This window comes from Pleurodeles waltl, chromosome 5, assembly GCF_031143425.1.
Source record: "Pleurodeles waltl isolate 20211129_DDA chromosome 5, aPleWal1.hap1.20221129, whole genome shotgun sequence".
In the NCBI taxonomy this organism is placed as follows: Eukaryota; Metazoa; Chordata; class Amphibia; order Caudata; family Salamandridae; genus Pleurodeles; species Pleurodeles waltl.
In genome coordinates, this window is record NC_090444.1 from 1,696,018,033 (window position 1) to 1,696,039,741 (window position 21,709).

Here is a 21,709-nt window from a genome sequence, read left to right on the forward strand (position 1 = left end):
ACTGCCATGTAAAGGTTGGCAGAGAGGGGGTTTGTAATACCCAGTGCGGCGTTGCTTGCAGTGTTGCCCTGGTGGATTAGGAATACCAGCAGCGCCAGACACTCCTGTGGAGGAAAACTGGCGGTGCTGGCTGTACGACCGCAGCACAACCGCCACAGTCATAATGTCGTGGTCAGACCACCACTTTAACTGCGGTAAGACCACCACCTCGACCCTTCATAATCAGGCCCAATATCTTGTACCCTAAAGTAACTATAACTCTCACCCTCGCCTTGCACAGCTTATGACCTTACACACTACATCACCCATGATATAATGTTTTATGACATTATCGATAACATGGCTGCAGCATCTGAAATGACATAATTGAAGACAACACTGTGAAAATAAATATCTGCACTTCATAAACCTCCAGTTTATATAGAAATTGTTAGCACTGCATGAGAACTTTTTAATGATATGTGTACAGAAATCCATAGTAAAATAATGTATTGTGAAGGGAAGCTTTATTTTTTCGCACATGTTTTGGAAACAGGTCTTTGAATTAATCTACAGCCTATTTGAAACCTATGTTTGTAACTCGCACTAGTTGTGTTCACTCTGCACTTTGTTTAAACGAACTACTGCTTACTGGTAGTTAAACAGTACACCATGTATACTTTACCATAGTGAATCAGAGATGTCTTCAGTACTACACTATTTCTGTTTCGTACATATACTCAATCTATGCTGTATATGTTTTGGGCCATTTACTTCCTACTTTGTTTTCTAAAGTGACTTAGATGGTTATTTAGTAATTTAATAAGAAGTAGTTGATATTATGTTATCAATGATGTGATTCGAGGTGTGATCAGTGATGTCATTAATGTAATTTAACATATCATGAGTGATGTAATATGTGAAGCAGTGTATGGCAGGGGCTCATTTTAAAGTAAGCTGTCTGAACTATAACCGGTTAATTTAAATGTTTTTGGCTTTTTAAATGTTAGTTTGTGTATTATTTCAACTCTTAACTATAACATCGCTTTTGTTTTTTCAGAAAATGATCTAGGTTTTTTTAAGCATAAGCTGGGATTTAGTTTGAGGAACCTTGGTGATTTGGAGAAGTAAACAATTTTCATTTCACATGGCAATAGATTAAAAAAATTGTTGATGGAAAATAAAATAGGGCAGTTTTTAATTTTAGCCTGCCACTCTGACTCGAACCATTATGCAGGTGTAAAGATGGTTCTGATGATTTGGAGGAGGCACACATCTTGCAGCCAGCCCACAATAATGGCAGCATCCTGGATTTTGGCTGCACCTCATTGACCACTTCCACCTGCCAACATCCGGAACAGGTCAGCTGGACCTTTCATGTAAGTTACTTTTCACTGACTCACAACCTCCCAAGAGAGCAAAGACATTGAATGGAGCCTTCTGAAATGTCTACATGAATGCTCCATAAAAAGACTTAGCAGGACTTGGAGCTACTTCAAATCCTAGCATCAGTGTTGAAACCCTCTTACAGAACCTCAACAACAAACTCCAAATGACAGCAGGCAGCCATGTTTGTTATGTGTGGGAACTCCAAAATTTAAATTATCCACTCCTTGGTGTAACAAGCATCTGATTGACCCCAGACACAACATCAAAAGACAGGAACAACTTCTTCGAATAAATAATTTAGAAAGTCTGGCACCATACGGACAGCTTGTGAGCCTCATTCAACACCCATTTCACAGAATAGCTGACTGACATACACTTTTTTTTTTTTAAAGGCTGTCTCTCAACAAAGATGATGATCCCTTCTTCCATTATAAATGGAATATCTGGAGTTGTACTAATATATCTTTGTAGCCCATCATAGCAGGCTATACCGGCAATTAAAGGCTTGCTTCACGTTCGGTGAGGGCCTTTACCAAGGGAGTGTGGCTTTAATGTTGGTACAGTCCAGCTATGGAGGGCTATGAGGCTATTAGAACATTCCGCCACTAGAGGGCAGAATGTTCTAATAAATAAAACAAAGGCCTCACAGAGCCCGAGGGGGAATTAAATCCCCTCTGGCTCTGTGAGGCCTTTGTTTAATGGAATGTTGGAGCTCCAGCCACAGCACTCAAGCCCCAGAGCATTCCATTTTTTTCAGTGGAGCTTCAATCATTCCAGTGGTCTAATAATTAATCTAAATAGTCAATTATCTTTTCTTCAAGCTTCTTTGCAGATGCCAGTAAGTCTTCATAGATTTTTTCACTTCTGAAAGCCCAAGCTGGACTTGAACAACTTCGCCAGTCGTATGTCTACTACATCAAAGCAAAATCATTGACAAAGTCATCATCATCCAGCTTCATAACAAACAAAATCCAGTGTAACACCCTTTTTAGTCCTATGGGTCCAGCTTCAGACCACAGTGCAGCTGGGCTACAGCAACCAATGAAGTGGTGTACTATGCTCTGCAGATCATCATAACCACTGCCTTTTTTCCTAGTCCTTGGCAGCATTTGACACAGGCAACCAGCAAAGCCTGCTGAATGTCCCAGCTGTCAAATATACCCACAAAGGGACTTTGCTATCGTTCTACAAATCCTATTTGAAGAACAGTGCCCATGTGCTGCAGATTTGATCCTAAAGATCTGAACCCATCCTGTTGACATTCGGCATGGAGCAAACTCAGTTCAGACATCATTCATCCTCAGTGTTTACAGTGAATTGCTGGAAGCCCTACAGGTAGATCCCTCAATAAGCAGATGATGCCTATTCATGTCTGAAGATAACATTGTGACCCTCCAAAACTGGATCAGGAAGTCCCACCTCAAGCTAAAATCAAGCAGGACGAGCTTGTCCTCATTAGCAACACCAGCAAACCTCATGTGGTTCAAAGCCTGCTGTTGAGATAAACCGGAAAGCCGAAACTGATCTATGTGTCAGCTGTGCCAGATCTCGCTGATTCCATTTTAACACTGAGCTTAACTTTCAAACACACCTTGTAAACAAAACCAAGGCCACGTGGTGTCAACATTCCCTGCTTTGAAAATTGAATCCTTTCATAGCAGAAGCTGATTTTAGAATGGCTCTACTTGCTCTGTTCTTGCCTGTTGGGTGGCACCAATGTTCTTCCCTGGAAAAAACAATTTCATCCACCAGTTTGCCTCATCAAAGCACTGTGAAAGTTCAATATAATAACTCTGGTGATAAAAGATCAGCATTAACTTTGTCTGCATAAAAACATCATCTTCAAAGCAGGCTCTATTATATTCAAAGTGATCCACAGTTGTGCCTTGCAGTAACAGGTTTTCAAAAATCACAATATCGGGGGTGTAGGTGGGGATCTGTGAAAAACCAGTGGTAACAGCATCAGCAGGTTAGAGACCAGTAGATGCAAAAAAGAGAAAACAACGCCTTCTCAGGGTACTCTTCTAATATAAATCTTCCAGGCTTCTGGTACTCCCCAAAACTCAACCGCCGTCACAACATTGCACGGACTATAGGCCAATCTCCCTTACCAGTAGTGAGGTATCGCACCTTAGGAGGGTCCTGCCATCGCTGATCCACCCGGACCAGTGTGGTTTTATGGCCACTCGAATCACGTGGCATTGTATACGGCGTCTGCATGTGGCATTAGCGCGACGTCACCAGCTATCCCAGGACCTGGCACTTCTCTTTGACTTTGAGAAGGCTTGCTGGCTTCGGTTCTAGATTTTGTCCTTTGGTCCGTGCCTTATACGCCAATCCCATGGCCCGGACTCAGGTCAATGGTATCTTATCCTTCTTCCATATCTGCCGGGGAACGCATCAGGGTTGTCCTCTGTTCCCCTTCCTTCTTGCCTTGTCCATTGAGCCTTTGGCACAACTGATTAGAATTGACCCTCTGTATCATGGCTGGAGCTGGCGAAAGGTATATGAAGACCGTGTGGCTCTGTTTGCTGATGATGTCTTACTCTACATGGTGAATCTTGCAAGCCGAGATTTCATCTCCTCCGCTGTTATGAGAAGGCTTAAAATGAACACCGCCAAATCAGTACTGGTCCCCTTGACATCTCCACGGGATTGCTACGATTGGCAGAAAGTAGTACCTATTCGTTGGTTGAGCTTTAAGTACTTAGGTAGATGGGTGACCCTCCTCCCGGAATTAACTTGGTCCCTAAACTTGGCGCTGTTGATGTCCCAAACTAAGGCAGACCTGTAGCAATGGCGGGCGCTACCATTAAATGTTTTGGGCCGTGTGGCCTTATATAAAATGATATCACAGCATATTTTGTATGTAATTCAGAACCTCCTGTTACCACGATCCTGGTTCCAGACATTAGATAGGGCAACAACCTAATTTCTTTGGCATGCTTCGAGGCACTGAACTGCAGTGCAACATTGCCAGAGGGGGTTACACAATGGGGGGGGGATGAGTATGGCTAACCCCTATTTATACTACTTCGTGGCGCAGCTCCTGGTCGTGTATGAATGGTTCAAAGGGGGGTGGGCTGATAAAGCTTATCAGCTGGAATTGACGGCACTTAGTTTTTCACTTATTTTAGACTTGCTCTATGGTTCACCACTCCTCTGCGAAATGGACCCCGTGACTAGAGCGGTGTTTCTCGCATGGCGTGCGGCCCTGCGTCACACTCAATGGAATACTATCATTATCCAGTAGACCCCCTTATGGCACGGCAGTTGGCTAAAAGAATCTGCTGCGCTGAGAGGGTTAAAAAAAAAATGGGACTTGGTGGGCATTTCACAACGTGGAGGGGAGATTTGATGCGATCCTTTCAGCACCGACAGACTGACTTCCAACTCTCCCGCACACAATTTTTTAAATACCTTGAAATGCGACATGCCTTGAACACACACTTGTCCCGCACAGACTCACTACCCAAATATAATCCACTGGAGGCAAAATTGCTCATGGGGACTCTGGGGGAAGGGGGGGGGGTGGGAGGGTGGTGTCCCAAATTTTCAAGCTGTTAATTAACTATGCCCCGGGCGACCTGAATCACCTCAGGGGTAGGTGGGAGGGATGGCTGGGACCTCTGGAGGAGACAGATCAGTTGGTTGCGCTGATGGCACCCAGACTTCTGGCGGTGTCAGCGCAGTTGCGATTGATGCTAAGGTATTTTCTGTCTGGGTCGTACCTTTCTCCTGTATAGCTGTATTGAGCGGGCCTCAGCCCAGTGTCCTAGGTGCTTGGAAGGCTTGGTGGATTTTTTCAATATGGTCTGGGAGTGCCCCTTTATAGAGGCATAATGGGGCAAGATATTCCGTGAAGTGGCAACAGTACTGGGAGGAGAGCAGCAGATGTCCCCAAAACTGATCTTGTTGGGCGCTATGGATGAACTGGAGAGCTGACCGAGCATTTGTGGGTACGGCTTTGCTGGTGGCGAAAAGAGACATTGCAGCCACTTGGAACACTTCCACAGGCCCGTCCTTACAGAAATGGAAACATGAAGTTGACTGGTGCGCAAGCCAAGAAAAATCGGTCTATGAGGCAAGGGGCTGTCCACATAAGCATGCAAAGGTGTGGGGGAAATGGCTGGGTGTTCTCCCTTGACCACTTAGTGTTGTACACCCAGTGTGGTACGTTAATGATGTTGAGATTCCATTCTGACAATCTGCGCAGTCTATGTGATGTTGTGTGTATGCAGGTGCGGCCAGCACCTACCTGTGCTCTTCTATATTCTATTTCTTCTTCTCCTTTCTCTTCTTCTAAAAAAACTAACAAAATTGTTTAATAATAAAAAATAAATCTTCCAGGCTACATGCATCGTCTGCTTCAGAAAACAGCTTAAGCAGGATTTAATCTAGCAACACCTCAATAATTTAGAAATCCGCATCCATGCTTCCACATATCTCCTTTCCTCCAGAGGTTTCCCTTTCCCACTCTAGGCACAACAGTGAATTGTGTAGCCCTCTCATTCATCGGGCCCCTGTCCTAATCCTTTCTTTCAACCTTTCAACCTTTCCAGCCTAACCGTGAGCCTCCTCTGCGAAGTGCCACTCTACTTTGTACCAATGCTTTATAACTAGTTTCACACTATATATGTATATTTGTATAGAGTAGAAATAGCACTAACAGACAACATCTGCACTTTTATATATTTACTTTATCAGCTGCATTTGGATTTTAAAGTACCAAGTATGTCTGTATTTGTTACCACAAAAATCAATATTGAAGTGTTTCTAATTTGCTTTTGTTTTCCCAGGCTTTGGTTGAAAAGGAAAATTCTGAAGTTAATTCTGCTATCCAGCATGTTCTTAATAGAGAAACCATCTATGTAAAGGTTTGAAAATCGTTATTATTCACTGTTGTTATAAATGCCACCCTTTTTAAGGCACACACGAAAATCTATAATAGAAACTGTTTATAATTTAATGGCAGTTGTATCGGAGAGAACTGTACAAATCAAAGAAGTCTGCATCTTGATTGGCTACTGGCTGGTCGATATCTGAGAGGGAGAATTACATCCAGAAGCACAGATAAGCCCCAATACAATCACAACCTACATATCACTACATATGGTTTCTATAACACCTAACCTGTTAAGATCATACAATTTGAGTAAAGAGCTAGAGTACCACTCTAGCTAACCGTGTGTGGCAGCACTAGGAGACACTGGTAAATATAGCTTTAGAATTTTTCAACTTCTCGTGACGACAAAAACAGTTGTGTTGCTACAAACTGTAAAGCTTGAGGATTCCATATGAAATATTACTTCCATACGTTAGTTTTAAATGGAAGACATCTTCAGTCTGTGAACATTGTTTAAAGTGTGCTGTCTATCAGCGTTTGTGTCATAATTAAAAATAGCTATTTAGGCCACCAAGGGAATGGTTAAAACAAAAACAAAAAACAATATCTTTCCCTTTAAGCAGCCATTTTAGATTTGTCTTGAGGGTTATGCAGGAGTTAGGTCTTGTTGTAGTAGGGATAATTTCCTTACGATTACAGTGCAGAGCAGCTTCATAAGACAGACATACAGCTAAAGTATAGATATTTTGATTATTTATTGTGTATTTGCAGTATACATGATCTCAGCTCTGTCCAGGAAAGAACAAGGCAGAACATTAGAATGCAAAACATAAAATTTCTGTTTCTACATAGGGCACAACAAAATGTGTAGTTTACTACAGAAAATGGAAAGTAAAAGGATGAAGGTTCAATTCCATTGCTTAACAAACTGATATATTTGTGAAGAGCACTGGCCCTTGATTTTAATCTGTTAGAGAAAACAATGAGTAAGATGCTTGCTTATTTTAGAAAACAATTATATCTGACTTTGAATGTAGAATTGATAAGGTATTGTTGTGTAAACCACGACTCTGGCGTATTTCTACAAGATTTGCTTACCCAGCTACAGGTAACACAGGTGAACTTAGTTCAATGCACCAGCGCTGAATGTGAAAGACAGGTTATTGAGTCCGGCAGAATCTCACCCAATACATAACTGAAGTAAAGTCATTGCTTTTGGGTTATTAACAATCCTTGGAAAGGAATTAGGGGCACCATAGTAATAATAAACCTATTTCATTCTTCACAGTATCACACACCCAGCACTGAGAAGAACAGACACTTTTAACTAAAAGTATTTATTACAGCAGTGTTAACCTTAGTATATCTAAAATAATCACACAGGATATCATAAAAACAGCAAGAAGGCACGTTGTAAACAATGAAAATAAAATAAACATTTCCAACGTAGTTAAAATGTCATCCAAAAGCTTAGCAGCCTAAAACCTACTTTTATGCAATGCCCTAGGAGAACATTTAGTAGAGTAACTTGCAGTCTAGAGTTTCTTGGGGAGAAGCATCACACTACATACCTTGTTGACCGCGCGGACTGTCGTTATTGTAAGAGCTGTAAAAGAAGAAGCGTTCCATGCGAAAGGCAAATATGCGCTGTGGTAGAAGCTTCTCTTGGGTACTTCAGCTCTCATGACCTCTCTACCTAAGGGGTCGAGTGTTGGTCCCTAAATACTAAATATTATTAGGGAATGTGGTACACAGATTACAGATTCCAGAGAAGGGATCCTAGACATATAGTAAAGAAAATGGGAGATACGGGGATGTCGGTTCGATCTACACCTGTTTAATGAAGTTTCTGGATGATCCCGACAAGTTGCTAAGGAAACACTTGTTCCAGATTGGGTGTTGTATCGGGTGTGATGTGTAGTTCATTATTGAGATGACTTCACACTCTCTCAGTTCTGCGAATGATAAGGGTGGATGACAATCATATTATTGTTTAGAACAGATATACCAGTGAATTGGCAGAATTCAGGAGAAGTGTTGTCTGAGATGGACTTGGGGGGCCTGGCTGGAAGGAGTCAGATCTTAGGGACTTTACGCCAGTATAAATAACAACACATTTCTTCAAAGAAAATAGATATATTTTAAATGTGTCAACATATAAATCTATTTGTGTTATGAAAAAATTAAAAATACCTTGAAGCTGGTGTATTAAATTTTATTTATATTGATCCTTTGCATTATCAAGCAGGTCGATGCTTTAGAAAGGATCTAAGAAAAGAAATTGGATGTGCTAAGGGAAGCAATACATTTCCAGACACCATCTCTATTGGCTCTCGTGCTATATTTTGCCTCAGAGCTATTAGTAGAAAGCAAAGGATCTAACTTCAAATCGCTTCCTGCCCCTCTAAAAAAAAATCAATTCTGTAGCATACACTGAGAGACTTGGAACACTTTTATTACCTTCCAAAATATTTTTATTTTCAGCTTGTAAAGCCTGGTAAAGCAAAGTGATTTCAGAGAATGATTAGTCTGAGGAAAAAATTAACTAAAGGGAATCTTGGATATAGGTGTGGAATTCTCTAATGAACTATTTGTAGCCATTTTAAACCAGCCTTATATGTATTATTATTTATATAGGGCAGACCATGCTAGATAGTACTGGAGATTTGTACATTAAAGGGTGGTGCTCTGATATTAATCCAAAGAAAAGCAGCAGGCTACAAATCAATGCACCTGACCAGACATCTTAAATTATAAAAGAGAGTTGTTAATCTATTCTTGTGTGCACCTAAACCAATACCTGCTGCCAAGGTGTACTCCTTTAAAACTAAAGGAATAATACAATATAAAACAAAGGTAGTGCACCACCGCCAATAATATAGAATGTCCAATTCTTTGATTTATAGTTGTGCAAATCTTCTTTTTTTTTTTTTTGTGTTTTTCTTTCTTTCCTCTCAATTGTCCAATAATACATAAGTTCACAATAGCAACAGCCAACACATTTCGTCCTTTCACATAGGACTTCTTCAGGGCTAAACAAAAGGCCTCAAGTTTGATTAATTTAATCGTCGTTCTTAGGTCATTCGTACCTACAGTATACGAGTCTCTTACTCCTGCATGGTTTAAGCAATGTGGCAATATCAATATGCATGAAATCCAGTAGTGCTCTGTTATGATCTAAAACAGTGGTTCTTAACCTTTCAACTTCTGTGAACCCCCAGTGAACCACTACTGAAAGCTTGGAACTTCCACCTAAGCAATTTTGACAATTTGAACCCTAAAGCAACATACAAACACAGAAGTATGCAAACATATGAAATATTCACAAATTTGAAAATAAAAATCTGTATTTTAATTGAAAGATTGAAGCTTTTCAAAATGTTAGTTTTATTTCTCAAAGTTGGAACAATATGCTTTACTCTAGCATATAATTTGCGTTTTTGTGTTTAACATATGCTTTCTTTTTGGTGGCGGATACCAGTGCTGCTTCAATTAATGCCAGGCTTCCATCCATACTGAATTTTGTTAGCTGTACTTAACCTTCTTGAGAAGAGATGTGGTCTATTGGCGAAGTATAACAACTTAATGTTTAGCTTCCGATATAAAATTTCTTCACCGTTTACAGAATGTTTTTGAATTTTCAATTCTTCTGTATATAGTACTTTATTAATAAGCTAGTACTATTTAATTTCCTAAACTGTCGTAGAGCCACTGAGTTGGCATCACAGACCACAGTTTAAAAACACTGATCTAAAATATACAAGATTATATACTTCAGAACGGAATTTACAGATTTCATTTTACAGTGCTATAACTGATATATTTAAAAAAATACAACAATTTTGGCACAGGAAGAGTAGGTGATTCGCCCAGGGTCTCACAATTTTCAGTCAAGGGCGAGATCTGGGAAAATAACCAAGATCCTAGGATTCCATAGTTGTATGCTTAGCCACTAGATCACATCTCCTGCCATGCCATAAACAACATGCAGATCTTCCCTCCTCCCATGCCATCACACAAACGAAAACCCAAACTCCTCCTTACATTTTAGAACAGCAGGCTTCAGCTCTGGATCAGTAATAAACAGTTAAATGCCATGGTTTGCTAGCTTCCTCTCACCTGCGAAGTAGAAGTGTGTGAATTGCAATGCTCATGTTCCGTGGCGCCCCCATGTGCCTCACTTACATTATCAATATTGAATGTTGGCATGCTAGCTTATTTTTAGAACTCTCCAGTGCAGCTACAGTAGAAGGTAGTATGGAACCAAGAGGTAAATGTATGTAATTACATCAACTTTAAAATGTCAACTACATTTAAGTTGTGTTGAAACTTGTTGAGGTTGTGGTTGTGCAAGGGGACTCTGAATTTTGCCAAGCTCTACCAAGAGCAATACCGAAGAATCCAGGGGCAGCTCCACCATGCTGATTGAGTGGATCTGTTGTAAACCTCCACCCAGAATGGTTACACTTGTATACATTGCCAGCACATATAGTAGTAACTACCTCCAACCTCAAAACCCCTCCAGCAGAGCTCAGGTATTCCAAGCATTGCATAGAGCCTTACCGGAGTGAAAATGAGGACATACGCATACCATGCACTTTTACCCTGCTTCAACCACCATTACTTTTACAGATGGTATGCACTCTGACTTTAGTCAACTGTGCTTTTCTATCAACAGGAGCTTGAAGATCCGCTGCATGGAATTTTGATTTTGGCCTCTCTGACCCTTTACTTTTGACATTACCTTCATTACACCACAGTTTAGTACATTGTAAGGAACAACTTCTTTATTTTTAGGTCAAACCTACTTTGATAGCATATGCACTGTCAAATATTGCAAGGCATATTGTGGGTTACCAAGAAAATAGAGGCTTTGATTACATCAATTGCTTGCAGTTGATTAACTTACTTGTCATTTTCAGTGCTTCTTCCCACCTCCTCCCTGTTGTGCTCACCCGTGTGCTTCTACCCATTGCCTCCCCACACCTTCTGTGCTGCTTCCCCTGCCACTGCCCTTCTCCTCTCTCCATCATTCCTTCCCCCACCCACGTGCTCTGTTTTGCTTTCCCTCCGTTGCTGCATTACTTCCCCTCCTTCCTTCCTGTGTTTTTCGCATTCACCCTCCCAACCTGTGTTGCTTCGCCGTCCTCCCTCATGTTACTTTGGTGTTCACCCATGGCCTCTCTTGTTGGCCCCCACCAACACTTGGTTAAAAAAGCAAACACTTTTGCTCTTTTTATTTTCCTTTTAGTTATTATTCAACTCGGATTGGTAACTAAAAAGAAAATAGCAAGCAAATGTGTATTTTGTAGATGTGCGTAGCGTGATGCTGTGCAGTGTGGGTAAAAACCACTGGCAAAGCCAATAGGGTACAGAGGCAAGACATATTGACTTAGCGAATGCTTATTTATGTACCCACAAATTTTTCTTCTTCTGTTTTTTTTAATGTTATGATTTTAGTATGGCTTTTCTGAATTCAACTTCTTTCGACTTTCTTTTCTACTGCAATCCCAACCAGTAAATTGCTATTGTGGGAAGTATATGCTTCAACCAACATATCGAACTTCTTTTTTTCAGAATTTAATAAGGAAGCGATTCATGAATAATTTTATAACCTCTTCAGGCAAATAGTCATACATTCCATAAAAAAAACTAATAGTGGAAGACTGCCTAATCAAAGACATTTCACCAAACCCCAGAAGGTGTTCAACGTTTTTGACATGGTGAAAAAACCTGTTACACAATACCCCAAATCCTAAAATCAATGTTGAACCATTACTAAATAATTTAAATTGTGACTAAAATCGACCATCATCTTTTGTTACATGATCTTTTGTTATGACCCTCTATCAACCTATCCAGTGAATTTGAAAACAAATACCATGTTGCTGGAGGATTGAAAATGTTATCTTTTAATGAAAAAATGCAGAAGCTATCTTTCATGTACTCATCTACTTACATAGTATCAAGAAATAAACCCATCTTGTCTGTGGTCTGATTTAACAATATTATAGAGCACTTTTCCAGGTAATTCTTGGACAAAAGTGAACTAGGGCCTTTAGCATTGCCTCAGGCACCCTTACTCCACCCCCTGAACAATTACCAGGAGGGTCCTTTGAGGAACGATCTGAAAATACCAATCTCCAGGCAACCACCGCCGGAGGACGATCTTTAACTTGCACTGCAGCGAAGAGCTGGAACAACCTCCCCCTGCACCTCAAACAAAGCCCGTCGCTCACCATCTTCAGGAAGAACCTCAAGATGTGGCTCTCTGGATGAGGCCCCTCCGCTCCCTCACCCAACATTACCCCCCCTCCGCGCATTGACACCCTCAGGGGTGAGTAGCCGCACTTTATAAATACTGATTGATTGATTTGAGCCCTAGCCTCCAGTTTCCATACCTACTCTTGCCAATCAGGCGCCACATATTCCCCTACTTGACTCTTAATTTCTCAGTAAGTTTGCTCTTTTGCAGCTATCGGGGCTCTTTTTGAATTGATCTTCTGTTTTGAGTCCTCCCTTGTTCGGGGGTGGGAGGTGGTAATGATATTATTCATTCTTTCCCATTCTGTGTTTTGCTATTGTCACTTCTCAGCCCCCCTCCCCCCCAAAAAAAACAACAACCGGGTCCCCAGTGCTTGAGGTCAATTCATAGCCATATCTCTCACTGCCCTCGAGGTGTAAAGCAGGTTGCATCTTAGGTAAGCCCCCTGTGAAGCTCATGCCCTCGAACAGTATAGTAAGTAGAAAACAAAGTGCAAATACATTTGCAGGTCCACTCTTTCTTGACTGAACATCAGGATCAAGCATGGGGGAGGCCACTCACATCCAAGGTAGACACATATATGGCCATGACAGTGAGGGTCACCTTGAGCTAGTACTGCTTTTAAAACAAAGAAGCTCAATAGATGTCCCTTGTGCCCTAACCACAGGGTCAAGTAGACACCCACCACAAGCACAGTCTAAGGTTAAACTTTAGTTCTGGTGTTTGTCTCAGTTGCCTAACTCTGAATCCCCTGGGACCTTCCCTAAGTGATGTTGAAAGCCATTACCAACTTTTGACTTCTGGTACAGGGAACTGGAATTTCTGTTTCTGGTACAATTAACTAGTGTTTTCTGAGGTTTTGTCCAACTAACCTACTTGATATACTATCAGTGGAATTCTCTGGATAGAAGAGGAGAAGGCAGCTCCCTACTCCACTTTCACATTCATGCCGTGGACACAGGCTATATGTGCCACTATTTCAGATTTCTTCTAAAGTCACTCAAAGGATTTCTGGGGTTTCTCCCTCCTTCCATAATTCAAATGCTGGAAACATGGAAACTCTGCCATTGACACTGAACACTATAGCATTCTAGGAATCTATGTGGTCCCTTTGAATTGGGCTAATTTTGAAACTGAGCCCTCTTGTTTCATCAGCATCTTCAGTTTGCCTGTATCTTCTAACTGATCAGTCCAGTTGTGAGCAGGGTCTGTGTCATTATTGCCATTCCCATCCGAAAGAGAGTAGAATTGCTGTGCTTCTCTTAAGAATTAATTTATATTAGAAGTATTCTCCTATGTGGCATATAATTGTAGACACCTGCAATTCGCCACAATGTGATATGCTCCAAACCTGCCTGGAGGCTTTCCTTGTTATATTGGGCAGTTAATATGTTGGGAGGTTAGTGGGTAACAGACAGGTGCCCATGAAAATGCCTAGATGTTCTTGGAGCCATTTGAACATGATTTCCCTGGCAATGCCCAAAATCATCTGGTAAGCGTAGTTGCATGAGGTGTTTCTTACTTATGCAGGAGAATTCAGTACCAGAGCATAGATTTCACATCGGTTTTTCAGGAAAGGACTATGGCACATCCTTTGTGATTTTACATGATGGTTTCACAGATACCCCTTTTGTCACTCAAGGGCTTTCCAGCGTTTACTGTTTTTCTGTGAGAATATAGCGATTCTGGAGCTTGTATTCACATAAGCATGCTTTTTCTGTCTTTAGTGCTAGCCTCGGTTCCCTCACATTCTGTGTACCGTGCAATAGAAAATTGTTAGGTGAAGATGGACACTGCTGATTGTGAGATTACAGATTGTACGCGCTGCCTGAAGATGAAGCCATAACTATTAACAAGAGACAGTTGAAGCTACTTCCACCCTATAGTAACCCATGGGCCTCTTGTGAGCTAATGGATCTGTTGATGCAAAAATACCACATTCAGCACCACATGTTATGATACTGACTGGATAGCTGTTGAACAGTTGAGTGTAGGGATAGCCATTTTCTTAAAAAAAAATATGCAGTTTATTTTTTAAATGGTTCACCAAGACATGGATTGTGGTGATCCCCGGGAACACATTAATGTCAAACAGCAAACAAAAGGATTGTGCTTTCATTAACAAGGATCAAATGCAGCATGTCAGAAAAAATGTTTTTTCACACCACTCAGGATGTTCCAAAATGAGCATTACTTTTAATAAAGTGTTCTACAAGTGCAGTCCAATCAACTGCATGGCTTCTCCTTCAAAAATCTTCGTGCTACCAACCCCCTCCCAAATGTGTTGGTCTTCTGCCTTTGAAGTTCCCACACACTATCATCATTGGAGCAGGTTTAGTGCTGGTTTTCTGCCTGATCCTTAATTGTTGCCATGCTTCTGTCACCATTCAACTTGTTGAACTCTCGGCTCCATACTTCTCTTTTGTTGGTATTCAATGCATTGCAAAAAAATTCTTCACACACCTGCTTTTCAAAACCTACTTTGAGCTGAGATGCTCAATGTGCTCGGTCTACAACTTCAAATGTATGCAGACAACACACAGCTGGTTGTATGTTCTGGAGAACCTAATACAGGAATCAGTCATTCGCACCTGTGAAACATGGAACTATACGAGCATAAAACTGAAATTCTCCTTGGTCATCAGGCCTCACTCCCACCCCCTGATTCCAATATGCCAAGGAATTCTATCCGTTACCTACCCTTACCAAAACAGGCTCCCACTAACCAAATGAACTTTCTAATTAAGACTGAAAACAGCCCTATCACAGCAATCTCAACCCATTTATCTGTGCATCACTAGTGGACCGTCATCCTTTCCAGCCTGGATTATACCGATTTTTACCAGTTGTCACTGTGTTGATCTCAAGTATTCAGTGTCCAAAAACTAATCAATACAAAGCATCATGTTGTGCTCTTTCCTTGCTTTAATAGGTTTTCATCAGTTCCAAAACAATCTGTCTCATTCACAAGCTTGTACACAATAAAATCCATAAGCACCTTCAAGGCCTTTTCAGGAGGTAAATACCTATCCGAAACCTTGGGTCTTTCAGTCATCCTACTCCCTGCAAGCCCTGATTCTTGTAAAGCCTCATAGAAATGGGCACGGAGTGCGGTTCAAGGTTCTTACTTGAGGAACACCCTTCAGTTAAAGCTAAAAGAAGTAGAATATCTTTGCTACTGTCTGTGCCTAAATATGCTGTTTTTGTCCTCAAAGCAAAGTCTTGAACTCTTGATTTTGTTTTTTCCCGTACCCTCCTCTTTCTTCTAATTCATTTTATAGTCTCTGCTGCTTTCGAATCATTCAGGCCTTTAGGTTTGCAGCTCACGCGTGGAAGCCTGCCACTATTGCGTGAGCATGTTACCCAGTCAACCAATAAATAGGTAGCTGAATAGCCTTCCTTCGACAGTCTGGTCCCTTACAACTTTTTGTCTCTTAATTTTCATTGCCTTCCCCACTCGGTCTCCCCTTCACAGTCAACCGGCTCTGTAGTCCTGCTTTCTTCCTCTTCTAATGTGTGGTATGCTTGTCTTTGCCTCTACACTTTCATAACTTCTATCCAGCCTCGGTCCGTCTGCCCATAATTTACTTGATTTCACTAATGATATTATTTCATTTTCAAATAATTTGTTAATGATGTATTTGAATTAAGATAAAAATGTGTTACAAAGCATATTTTGTGTTTGTAATCCCATCAAGTAGGAATTTGACAAGTACCTGAGGAACCGAGAAATATTAGAACTGCGAAAGAAAGAAATTCAGCACAAAAAGTGGCTGGAACGTGTATCGATACCATTGCTGCGAACTATTGATAACTACATAGATCAACAAACCTATAATATTATTGAAAACAGAAGGCGAAAGCAGTTGGCTCAGTACTTGGAGTATTGCAATAAGAAGGTACTACTAAGGGTTAATTAACCTTTTTTGCACTATTTCACCTATTAAATGATGTATTGAAACTCCTTCACAATGGCTTGGTTTTGCTGTCACTTAAAGCAAAAAAGCAGGAACATTCTGCCATTTATAGTCTGAGATGGATGAAGTATTAGTTTTAAGATGGCATTAGTTCATCTTGCTGTTTGAAAAGAGTTTATTTTTCAGATAGAATAAATGTGTCAATGTCAAATACCTATTTTGGAGCAGTGGGGTAAACATTGGACTGGAATGGAGTCCAGAGCAAATACCAGTGTCTAGAGTTATTTCAAGCATTCCACTCATTAGCTGTTGGTTTTCCTTATTGTGATCCCCTCAGTGCAACTAGTATGCTCAGACATGGGTCCCTTGCTCACTGTCCCATAGAATCAAGCTGCACCTTACTATTATACCTGAATAGGCAGAAGCTGGACTGGGGATGATTGTTTCCTGTTCAGAGGGGACCTTTTCTAGATTGTGCTAGGATCTTCCTTTTAGATTACGACCAAGCCTGATTAGCATGATGATGTTTGTTGCCTGGCATGGTAAAGCAGATAAAAAAACATGGGCTGGAATGAATCGATTACCAGTGACTGAAATTAATTCAAGTATTCCACCATTTTGAGACAGACGTTTTGAAACCAAGCCTGTCTCGCTGTGCCATTCAATTTCTTAATAAGAATACATGAAGTAGCGTATAGTTGGTTTGCATTAAGTTGTGTGTAAACATTTACATCTGGCCTGTCTCCCTTTACAATTTGAGTCTCTGTTGTTTTAAAAATAGAAATAGCTGTCATGGACACAATACCAGTTTTATCTAGTTTGCAAATTCTGAAAGCCAGCTTCTTGAGTCCACTTGCCAGAGCCTAATGTGCTGGTTTAAATTTAAGATCAGGTATGACAGTAACTGCAGTCATTGGTACATATAATGCCCAGCCATCAGAACATATCACTATACCCTGGGGCACCGATCTTTTCCCAGTGTTAAACTTTATTTTTCTTATTTATTATGTTATTTTGCAGAAATGATTACATACTATTCTCAGTCCATCCAGGTATAGTTTATTCCAGGCATTTGTTTCCTAAGAGTACCCCAGTTCCTATCGATTCTGATAAGGAACTGACTTGGACTTAAAGCATCTCTAAATCTAATTTTCAATATTCACAGCACATAGTGTTTACTTACCATGCCATAATAAGACTCAAAAGCATGTCTAATACCTGGGGGCAGTGGTATTTGCACCACATTTTTTTTCCATCTGTTATTGCCTCATGGGTCACTTTACCTCATGAGTCATTTGTTTGAAAATACATGTGGATACTAGTCACCAGTGATAACTTAAGTAACTTAATTCGTGGCCAGTATCTCCCAGAGTCTCCAATGCCAGTAATACATGTAAGATTAGGTAAAGTAGCCCTGGAAGCAGTCAGGCTGGAGTTGCCAGCTATAATTGACTAACGTCCCTTATGATACTTCTTATCAGATCAGACTATTGAAATGCTGGGGCACCACAATACCCTGATCTGCATTCAACACAGGCAGTGAGCAAAATCAGTTTAGATTTGTGCACTTTGTCCTACCACTTGTACTTCCTTCTGTAGTGGACACCTTTGTTTTCTACACCTGCTTTTAACTAGGTCTTTTCAAAGCTTTCCCCAACCTTTCTTCCCTAGCGGCCTTATCAGGTTTATTTCCCACTGATAAATGCTTATTTAGGCAGCCTTGTGACATGGTAGGGACCTAGAAAATTTGTGAAATTGGGCTTTTTTGAGATCGGATCAGATCACATTTTTTAAAACGTGTCATATTTCTTGCAGCTATAAATCTGTGTTTCAGGGAATATTAGTGTCCAACGTGATCGATCTATCACTTTTCTGTAGTTTACAATTGGTTTAGGTTGGTGAAATAACTGTGTAGTCCTTAGTTCTATTGAAAATATATGACTGTTTTTATGTGGGCTTATATCCAGCACTCGTGTCTCAAATGTGATTTTACAGGTTGAAGTATAAAAGTAAATTGGATTAAGAGGGTATGATGAGGTTTCTAGTGTTCCTTTGATTGCAACCTTCTGATGGTTACAACTACCTGTGGATTCCTCACCTTATGAATTCGTCCTTGTGCCAGCATCCGACGGAAAGTCTTCTTCCTAGCTGTCCACGTCGACGAGGACGTCATAATGGCACGGCTCCACATGACTCCGTCTGATGTCACCGTGCCAATAAGAGGTCCTCGTCGGCGTGCTGACGTCAGTTTTCCTTTTTTCCGTGCCTTCGACGCCAACGGTTTTTCTTCCTGGTTCGTTGATTACTGTTCGTTTTTGGTGGTTACAATGCCGCCCCCAAAGAAGTCTGGTTTTAAGCCCTGTAGGGAATGTGGAGGTCGGATGTCAGTGACCGATCCACATTTGGATTGTATCTGGTGCCTTAGCTCTGAGCACGACGTCAAAGGGTGTAGGTCGTGCCAGAGTATGAACCCTAAGGCCCTAAAAGAGCGAGAGGTTAAGCTTTTCATGGCGAAAGCCAAGAAGAAGGGCCATAAGAGGGATTCCTCCCATGCTTCACCAAAGAAGCATAAGAAGCAGTGTCACCATGATTCATGACTCTCGGCGCCGGTCTGAGCGGAGCCGGTCGAGGTCTCCGTCTTCTCGACACCAAAAGACATGGGAGATGCGCCCTACTGTGACGCCTCAGCCCAGGGGTCCGGAGACATCTCCGGCGCCTTCGGTCTATGAGGTTACTCATCGTAGCCCTCCGTTTTCACCGGCGTCGCAGGAGCCTGATGTGCAGCAGGCTCAAGGACAGTCCTCTACTCTTCAATATCCTGTTTTTCCGGCTCCAGGAGCGGATCTGGCAGCATTTTTTAATGCAATGTATGCCGTTTTCCAGTCCATGGCTCCTGCTGGTGCACCGATGGGTCCCACGGGGCCATTGGCGTTTGATTTGGGCTCTCCAGCACCGTATAAGGCGGCTCCGTTTATGCCGTTTTGCCCTGCTGAAGGTGTCGGATCGGCGCCGAGGTTGTCTTCTCGTGGAAGATCTTCACCAGCTGGGTCTGTGGCTCCATCATCGCGTCAGCAGACGCCATCGCCACGTCATTCGACGTCTATGATGTCTCCTTCCCGGCCGACCCCATCGCCTTCCTGCCAGCCGACTCCGCAGAAGACGTCATTGGAGTCCGTGTCGGCGCCGGCACCGACTCCGGTGCCGGGTGATGCTAGGAGTCATCCATCTCTTCCTGTGCCCTACCGGGATTCGAAGTCTTCGGCGTCGGTGGATTCGTTATCGACGCAGACTTTGGAAACACGCCTTAGATCTCGAAGAAAGGCATTACGACTCCTGGTAGAGGAAGAGTACAGGCAGTTGGAAGAGGGTGAGATTGGGCCTTGTGATGAGTACCAAGGTTTGGTGTCTGCAAGCGGCCTGGATACTTCCCTGGAATGGGACATTGCATCTCCGACTGAGTTTACAGAGGAGGCAGCATCCTTTCATACAGTGATCAGGAAAGCAGCAGAGTTTCTAGACTTGCCCTTGTCTGTGGCGGAGGTGAAAACCAACCTGCTGACTGAGGTGTTGCACCCCTCTACGTCCAGTGCCGATCCTTTACTGCCCTTCAATGAGGCGTTGACTGAGCCCATTCTGGATCTGTGGAGGAAGCCGGTTACGACTCCGGCAGTGAACAGGGCAATAGCGAGGAGGCATAGGGGCACACCCGGGGATCCGGGTTTCCTGTCACGCCATCTGACTCCTGAAAGTTTAGTAGTCCAGGCGTCTTGCTCTGCGAAGTCTGCTCCTGGGACATTCCCTGTGATTCCAACTGATAGGGAGTCCAAGAGGATGGAGCAGTCTTCTAAGAAGATCTTTTCATCCTGTAGCATGGCGCTCAAGGCTGCAAATTCTACCTGTGTGCTGGGCAGGTATGTCCACGCCCTTATGGACTCTGCTAAGGAGATGGTCAGAGATCTACCGCAGGAGGTACAGAGGTCCTTTGGGTCTCTTTTTTCAGATGCGCAGGCGGCTGCACAACAGATTATTCAGTCTGGCCTGGACACAACTGATTCGGTAGCCAGGGCCATGGGGACATCTGTGGCTACTAGGAGGCACGCCTGGTTGAGGTCCTCTGGGTTTTCCTCGGACGTTCAGAGCACCTTGTTGGATCTACCATTCGATGGTGATAAGTTGTTTGGAGAGAAGGCGGATTCTGCCCTTGAGAGATTTAAAGACAGTTGAGCAACAGCTAAGTCTTTGGGCTTACAGACTACCACTGCTACATCTTATAGACCTTTTCGCAGATTCAGGGGGTTTGCACGTGGTTCTGCCTTTCGGAGGTCCCAGTACTTAGCCCAACAACCTGCCAATCCGCCCTATCGTTCCTTTAGAGGGTGGGGTAGGGGTAGAGCTAGAGGGGCAGTCTAGCAGCCTTTATCATCGTCCTCTCCCTCTGGTGGACAAGCAGAAGCAGCCCTATTTTTCCCCACTTTATCGTACATACCTCTTCTGTAGGGGGAAGGCTGAGTCTTTTTCTCCGCAAGTGGGAGTCGATAACAACGGACTCTTGGGTGTTAAAGATTGTGAAAAAAGGATATGCTCTCCCCTTTCAGGAGTCCCCTCCTCCCTTCCCCCCGTCCTTCATTTTGTTCAGAAGACCATCTTCTGTTGTTACAACAGGAAGTTCTGGCCATGTTATCAAAGGGCGCAATAGAGTTGGTGCCGGTGCAGGAAAGGGGTCAGGGGTGTTATTCAAGAAATTTCCTGATTCCCAAAGTGGACGGTCGTCTAAGACCGATCTTGGACTTGAGGATTTTGAATTTGTTCCTCAGACAGGAGAAATTCAAAATGCTGACCCTAGAGCAGGTGCTATTGGCGTTGAATGAAGGAGACTGGATGGTGTCTGTCGACTTGCAGGATGCATACTTTCATATTCCGATAATCAAGTCGCGCAGGAAGTATCTCTGGTTTGTGGTGGGGTCGCAACACTACCAGTTTGCGGTCCTTCCGTTTGGACTTACTTCAGCACCTCAAGCTTTTACGAAGGTGCTGGCAGTGGTTGCAGCACATCTCAGAAGGAAGGGAGTAGCGATATTTCCCTACCTGGACGATTGGTTGATCAAAGCCAAGTCTCTAGAGCTTGTGCTGTCTCATCTGCAGATGACAACCCAGTTGTTGTTCGATCTGGGGTTTTCGGTAAATGTACCCAAATCTCACCTGGAGCTCTCTCAACGCCTCCTGTTCATAGGGGCAGTACTGGACACAACATTGTTTCGGGCCTACCCCCCGCCTCAGCGGGTTCGGGACATTCAGGCGCTGATTCCAATGTTT

The 21,709-nt window shown here is 42.5% G+C and overlaps 1 protein-coding gene across 1 annotated transcript in view; it reads left to right on the forward strand.

Moving 5' to 3' along the window:
* The window catches only part of LOC138296682 (protein FAM228B-like), a 144,433-nt gene that overhangs the window by 74,581 nt on the left and 48,143 nt on the right, over positions 1 to 21,709 (forward strand). Inside the window, exons 5-6 of the mRNA XM_069236033.1 lie at positions 6,168 to 6,245; positions 16,181 to 16,378. Of these exons, the coding sequence (XP_069092134.1) occupies positions 6,168 to 6,245; positions 16,181 to 16,378 (276 nt within the window). The remainder of the gene's footprint in view (positions 1 to 6,167; positions 6,246 to 16,180; positions 16,379 to 21,709) is intronic.